The 7,723-nt window shown below is 44.2% G+C and overlaps 1 protein-coding gene across 1 annotated transcript in view; it reads right to left on the bottom strand.

The window, feature by feature from the left end:
* ell (elongation factor RNA polymerase II) overlaps positions 1-7,723 on the bottom strand; it is a 36,832-nt gene continuing 29,109 nt past the window's right edge. Inside the window, exons 7-12 of the mRNA XM_082525422.1 lie at positions 5,706-5,781; positions 3,334-3,916; positions 2,938-3,004; positions 2,024-2,195; positions 1,858-1,902; positions 1-1,774 (exon numbers count right to left, since the gene is read on the bottom strand). Of these exons, the coding sequence (XP_082381548.1) occupies positions 1,670-1,774; positions 1,858-1,902; positions 2,024-2,195; positions 2,938-3,004; positions 3,334-3,916; positions 5,706-5,781 (1,048 nt within the window). The 3' untranslated portion in view covers positions 1-1,669. The remainder of the gene's footprint in view (positions 1,775-1,857; positions 1,903-2,023; positions 2,196-2,937; positions 3,005-3,333; positions 3,917-5,705; positions 5,782-7,723) is intronic.

The following is a 7,723-nucleotide window of genomic DNA, read 5'->3' as shown; positions in this document are numbered from 1 at the left end:
TAGAGCGTTTTGTGTCATCCCACTCAGTAAGCACTTTGGTATACATGCTGGTCAGAGTCACGTCTACTCGATTACATGATAATACAGTCGGACTAGGCCTCAGCGTGGATTTTAATATCCTTGGGCAGTTTTTTTTCTTCAAGTAAAGATACAAAGACTGTTCATTGTAACTCATTCATAAAGCATGCACTCGGATGGACAAAGAAGTGTGTCGATTGGACAAAACCCCAAGGTAACAGCAAGATCAGAAGAAAAAGTGCAGATTCTCCATATTCACGTAAAAAGATCGATATAAGAAACGCACTTGCTGACGGCGCTCAACGTTTCTCGGGCATCTCGACTCGATGCTGACCCGGGAAACTGATTTTTTGGGTCGCTCCCTGTAAATACTTGACATCACACTTGGAAAAAGGCAAAAAGTGGTTCTCCTCTGAGCAGGAGGTCCACCGGGCTCCACTCGGAAGATGAACAAAAATGGCTTCATCTTAACAGTCGTCTCAGATGGACTAGCATGCGGGAAGATTAGCAGACAAAAACAAAAGTAAACATGATCTGAACACAACTGAAAGTGATAATGGTGCACAAGCCGAAACTTCCAAAACTTCCCGGAGATGAAAAGAAAAAGGCTTTAGGTCTGCATCCCGTCTGCTTCAGCTTACAATTCAAGGATCTTCCGTAGTGCGAAGAAGGGTAACACTGACACCGAGCTCCTCAGAAAACTCGGACACATTCTGTTGCTACAAAAGCCGTAATAAACGGGAAAGACGATTCATTAACAGCAGAGAATAGTTTCTCACTGACGCAATAACTGAACCACAACTTAGGACCACTGCAGGAACAGAGCTCGGGAGTTCGTCCTGAAGGACCGCAAACCCGAGCCCCCCCTCCTTTAATACGCGTGCATATGATTTTAGAAACGAAAAGCTGAACGCACAAACCCGCGTGTGACCGTGCGCACCGGTTTCAAATGAACAGTAATATCTGCATCTCTTTAAAAGAGATAAATAAAGAGAATAAAGTTATCCCAAAAGACTGACAGACGGGCAAGGCAGCTTCTGGATAAAATACAGGCAGACATTCAAAATGTGAGAACAGAAGCTTTAAAGTACTGATACAGAGGAGTGTAAAACAGACTCCTCCCCCATTTTAATATCCAAAATAAATACAAAGAAATAGAGGTTCGACATCTCAACCATTCATTTTTCACTAAGTGGGGAAAACTTTTTCATCATTCGTTTAATTTTTTCTCAACTCAAAAACAAATTCATTGCATTTGGCATTCAATCTGCAGCTTTCATCTCCGTGTCCCTCCTGTTCCCAAAGCAGGAAAAAGAATTTGGAAATCTCCCAAGAACGTGGCAAAGTTTCCATGTTTGACACTTTCACATCTCTGAACTATAAGCAGGGTGTGTAGAAAAACAGACCTGCACAGAGCCACATTTTCTGGATGCACACCAGGCTTCGCCTCATCTCCACAAAAGAAAAAACAAAAGAAAAACAGAGCGTGTCCCGCTTGGTTCCCACTAGAGCCTTTGGCCCCGATGAGAGGAATACTCCCTTCATGGCAATTTTTTTCTTCTTCTTTTCTCCCCACACAAGCAGAATCTGGAGCTTTCCACCATCTGCTCGGCTTCCAGAGATAACAGGGAACACAGTCTAATAACCACTTTTAAAGTTGCTGTTGATCGTACTCCGCAATGAGTTTCTTAATGTGCGCCAGTTTGTTGTGTAGATATTCACAGCGGTTCTTCTCTTGGCTGTAGTTTGGATTAGTCTGCGATGGAAAAAGCACAGCGTCAGAATCTGATAAACCGCTCACACACTTCATCATCAGCGTCAGTCAGAGCTACAACCTACCTTTTTTATTTTACGATACTCTTGAAGTATTTGATTGTGAACCGTCTGTTCAAAGAAGGAAAGAGTTTAAGTCATTTGTCTTCACATTAAAGGTAAAAGCGTTGTGTTTATTATACGGTTACTCGTGGTGCCGTGGAATCTTTCGCGTCTCTCTCGGGGTATTTACCTTGTACTTGTCTGTGCCGTGTTGGAGCTGTTTCAGCTCATTATCAAGCACCGTGAACTGCCGGGTGATGCCCTCTATTCGAGCATGTAGTCCCCGGTACTCGCTGTACTCGGCGTTGAAATCATTTTTATACCTTTGACGCTGCTCCGGAGAGCTGATCACTGTATATTTCCTAAGGAGAAGAATACAGAAAAAAATATTACTGAACAAGAAGAGCCCAAACTACCAAGGACACTCCCTGTCTGGGCAGCATTTACTTTGGATTTTCTTTGTTTTTTTAAAATGTACTTTTACATTGTCTGCAGTAAAAAACAGATGACACAACTCACAGCACAGTTGTAAGAGTCAGAGTTTCTCAGTTACAAGGCTTTTGTCAGTTTTCCACAAATAAATCATCGAGCTGACCTCGAAGACCTCAGTGGATGCGAGCCAAATTTGAGTGCATTGTTAACATGACCCCAACGTTTTATAAGAATTCTTTCAAAACTGTGTTTACAGACAGAAGGACACACAAACTTTACCAGAACCCAGAAATATAACCAACAAAAATAAGTTGTGAGGAGTGAGAAGAATCAATATCGGCTTTTAAGTCTGACGCTGCGGGAAAAGTGCAACTTAAACTGTAACCCAAAATATGTGTCATCACGTCTGCGTTCATGTTTGAGTTGTGGCTGTGAGGAGGAGGAGTATAATTTTTGTGTCTCAGCCACAGCTATGGAGCTTGGTGGCAAAAGGACAAAAAAGTAATGAGCGCTTTCTGAACACCAGCACGCACCCGTCTCCTTTACGTCACGTCTCACCACCAATGGGACGGTGAACTATCTCCTCTCCTCATGTGTGACTCACGGTGGAGGCTGTCTCATTTGTTCTGATGAGTTTAACAAGAAGAAATTTGTCAAAACTTGAATACTCACAATAAATAGTCTGCCACTTCAGGTGAAGATGAAGGAATACTGGTACTGTTACACATCCCATTAAGATCTGAAACGAGAACACACATTTGAATAATCTCAATGTGTCATCTGTGCAGGTCTCTAATGCAAAAGCAGAGAAACGTCAGTATGACTGTTATTTGTATTTAACTATCATCTTTTCTGCCAGTGAAATTAACAGGCGTGCATTTGAGGCACAAACTCGAACAGCAGGGGTCTCAGTTTGTTCGATAAGAATAAGACTCGTCACATGATGCATCACCTACTCACAGTGATGACTAACTGGAGAGCATCCAAATATCAAGTATCACTTTTATTCAGAAATCCACATCTAACGCAGTAAAATACTGTGTGTGTGTGTGTGTGTGTTGTTCTCACCTGTGCTTCTGTGTGGAATACTGTTGCTTTTGAGGTTTCCTAGGCTCGTCTCACAGGCTCTATTAGGCTCCGACACACACTCGTCACGACTTTTCCTCTCGTTTTCCTGCTCCTTCTCCCTCACCTTCTCTTTATCTTTGCTCTTCTCTTTGTCTTTATGCTTTTTGGACTTCTTTTTAGACTTGGTGTTTAAGGAGGAAGAGCTCTTGTCCCGCGGGGCCTCCAGGATCGTGTGTCTGGGGGAAGATGTTTGAGGGAGCGAAGGCGGCTGACTGAACCTCTCGGGCACCGCAGATTCCTGAGAGTCACAGTCGCGTCCATTGTTGCTGGAGTCATTGCTGACGTCCGACAATGCTTCAAAAGGACGGGGGATGTCGAGCATGGGCAGCTGCTGGGAGCTGGACGGCGTGCCGCCATCTGGCGCTGAACCCACCACTCCCGACGGCGTGCTGCCTGCATCGCCTCTGCCATTGGAAGAGCTGATCTTGCCATTAACCGGGGGTGTTGCAGCCTTGCTAGTGAGGTGCGATATCCTTGGCTTTTTGTTGGCGAGTGGGTCGATGAAGTCGGCAGCGGGCCGTTTCTGGCGAAAACAAAACAGTTTTAGTTTCATACCTTAAAACAGCGTTTGATATGAAATAGTGTTCCAGGTGAAATCAGGCAGGGGAGAGACTAATATGAGAGCAGAAAGCAACATAATGAAAACGACAAGACTACAGAGTATTCGAGGAAGAGCACTCTTAGCAGCAAAGACACAATGAGGACTGTGCTTCCTTTTCACAACAGCAGAGATTAGATTACAGACAGCCCTGTTTGACCCAGTCCACTCTGAAGACTTTGGGAGTGGCAGACTCAATGACTTTGTTTGCTCTCCTGACTTGGTGGTGTGAAACAAAGGCAAAGAGCCAGTGAAGAGCTCAGCTTGAACCTCCCAAGCTCTTCTAATCTTCTCCACACAAAGCACCTTTGACACCTGAGATCAAAAGTCTCCTGAGATGACAGCCGGAATGAAAAGACTTCTTTATGATTAGCCATGATGGAGGAGGCTACACTTTAAGTTTCATGTTCATCAGTGTGGATATGCCTTCCCATTGTTCTGTAGCACTCCCTGATTCAGACCAGACCCAGCTCAGGTTTATGCTGCATTACCTGCTGTGATTCTGTCTTTTTACCAATGCAGCTAAAAATGGAGCCCGGAGGCCTGTGTGTGTGTATTCATATCTTTGTGGGGACCAAAAATTGTAAGTTGACTATGCTTGTGGGGGACTAACAACCCGTTATAGGGACAAAATGCTCGTCCCAACGAGTCTGAAGGCAATTTTCAGACTCAAAATGTGGCTTTAGTGTCAGGGTTACAATTCGGTTATGGGCAGGGTTAGGGTATTAGGGTAAGCGGCTAGGGAAAGCATTATGTCAACGAGATGTCCTCACTAAGATATGGAAACGTGTGTATGTGCGTGTGTTTACAGAGGGAGTGAGCGGAAAGGAAGGGGCAAACAGTAGGTGTCTGAGGCAAGAACAGCTGAGTGGAAGGAGCTATTAATAAAGCAGAGCCTCTTCTCCTCCCTCTGCTTAATGGAAGTGTAAATAATGGTAAATTTAGACGTCTGTACAGACCTAACAGGACAGGCAGTATGAAAATATCAAAAAATTGTTTAGGCAGTAAGGCAGGAAAACACAATTTCACGCAGATATAGTATACCCAAGAAGATATTTTGTATAATAACAAAAGTTAAGTATTCATGGAAACGTGTATATTTATTTAAAGATTCTAGGGGAGCTTCTAATATCCCTTAATGCGTAATTCTGACCAGCAGCAACCACTTAAGAAAACATTTACTCCAAAAGGCACTTTGGAAATTCACAGAGGAGGATACTAAGAGGAAACATTTATACTTTTGCAGACAGCCAGATGATTTAGAAAAACCCTCCTTGGGAAATACCAGACACCACCAGACTACTACAACAACAGTCCGGGGGTCAGGCTGCAGTGTTTGGTAAACTGGTGGAAATGGAAAGAAACGCTCCAGTACACACATTAGGTGGAAATAATCTTACCCCTATTCCTCCTGCCTTTCTACAAGGTTGCTGGAAACATACAAAAGGCTTAAGCATGCTTGGGTTACACATTACGCTTTGTATTTACACTGAATTTTTTTCCTGCCTGGTCTGTATCTCAAACAGGGGTTTTCTATTCTTACATGTAGCTTCCTCCGTCTTAACCAGCCCTTTATCGTGGTCTGATCACAGGAAGAGACTTGTTATTAAATGTTCAGTCAGTAACGAGGAGGAGGAGGCAGAGGGAAACAGCAGATGAGGCTTTAGGAAAATGTGTGGAAGTGAGAGACGGGTTAAAGGAAGAGGAGGCTCACTTGAGATGGAGAGCAGCTGGCCAGCTCTTTCGGTGGGCTCTCTGGTGGAGGTGCAGAGCTGTTCTGGGCTTGTTTCCTAAGAGAGTTCATGCACACAGACAGAGACAGAGCCAAGAAAATTTAATACAGTTTATGCATACCTGCAGTGCATTAAAACTCTTATCTATCCAACTATCCTGGTGAGTTAAAGCAACATATGCACTGGCAGCAATGAGGGGCTTAAAGTGCAGGAAAGTGATCTCTTTCAACCTCAGCGTTTGACCAGACACTTCCACACCACTAACACGCTTCTCAGGTCTGAAGCAATCATGGGCTCATAAAGTGTCTTTGAAATGACTTAAACCCTTACAGCTTAAAATCCCCTTTTCTAAGCATACACGGCAAAAAACAGAAAAAGAAATCTAGCTGAAATTGATTCTGTGACAAGCAAATTGTATGTACGAGGACTTCAAAGACCTGAGACAGTCACACTGAGAAGCTCACAGGGTAGCTATGACAACTGAGTGAAGGAGGAGGTACTTGAGAGCAGCATTTAATTATCTACAGAGAAGGCAAAGTTTCAATAATAAAATCTGTGCACATTTTTAACATTTAATGCTTTTTAATCTCTCAGTCACTGCAGTGTGTTTATTTAACGGCTGAACGGTTTTGGCAGCAGCTCGTGCACGATGAGCGAGAGAGTGCCACGACACTCTGAAGTGACAAAGAAAGTGGTGCCGCTGCTCACTTGGGGATGGATGCTTGTTGTGCCGGGTTACATTTATAAAGAGGTTACTTTTGCATGCTCCGACAATAACAGAACGTCGATTTAAAGGCAAACGAGCAATATTTACACGCCGATCGTAACTGCCTCCATTACCCACGAATCATTGCACGGCCAGGTATGAACAAGGATAAACGGTGCATGCTACGTGCAACAACGTACACTTTCTGAGAAGCATAACTACACGTTAGATTGAAGCATCCCACGGCTACTGCGATTGGCCCGTCGATTCTCCCTGTGCATTTCCAGCTATGTTTAACGTTGAAGTACGATATCAGTGACAGGGCAACAATCAATGCCTCAGTAATCATCACTGTCAATATACAGAGGGGGAAAAAGTCACAGGATTTGTTCCTATCGACTGGCACCGCACGTGTAACAGCAGGACACGACAACAATGTTGACCACTTAGGTAGGATACATCACAGGCTCTACAAGGTATTCCCCACAGATATATGAATCAGTCCTTAAAGTTGCTTTTTTGAAGCGGAACCTCAGTCCGCTGACCTGAGCAGAGTTCCAACGCTGGCTTAAACACTAGCAGTAAAAACAGAATTCACTGGACAAACACCACATGTGGCCATAAAAATAAAGACGCATGCAGAGATGCTCTTGCCACAGCTGAGGACTTTATCAGTAGGGGGCAGTTAGGTACACCAAGTCTCGTCAGTGCCGCACCCTTGTAAAAATCAAGCCGTGTGTGCGTGTGAGTGAGAGAGAGTGAGTGTGCAGCTGACACTCAAAGGCAGGCAGGAGTGAGAGCAGTGAGACAGCGGGTTAAACCTTGGACAGGTGCCACTTCACACATAGATCAGCATGGGCTGGAACACTTGCATCATGTGCGCCCCACTCATGTTGCTGTGCGACTCCTGCGTGACTGACTGCATTAGCTCCAAACACTGGAGGAGCCACGGAGGGGGAGGTGGTATTTAGGTGGGAGGCTGTTTGCTAGTCAGCTGATAAACTCCCCCAAAAAGAGCTCAAAGTACAGTAAAGACACAAATGGGAAGCAAGCATGTACGGATGTTAAAAAGAAAATACAAGAGCACACACACGAAATACTGACTAGACTTTCCGACAAAAAACTGAGAACTGCTGCAGTGCATGAGACTGCGTGTTGCATTATGAACACTCAGTGTTAATATCCTGGCTGCCTTCAGGTGTGGGCACAGTTAAGGTTACTGTGGATAATTGGAGCTATTCTGGAGTCCACTACATAAACACAAACTGAGGACTGAATGTTGCTGGTCTATAT

Source organism: Aulonocara stuartgranti (assembly GCF_965226115.1).
Source record: "Aulonocara stuartgranti genome assembly, chromosome: 23".
NCBI classification, from domain to species: Eukaryota; Metazoa; Chordata; class Actinopteri; order Cichliformes; family Cichlidae; genus Aulonocara; species Aulonocara stuartgranti.
The sequence above is the reverse complement of the archived record's forward strand: the minus strand, read 5'-3'. Positions and strand labels throughout refer to the sequence as shown.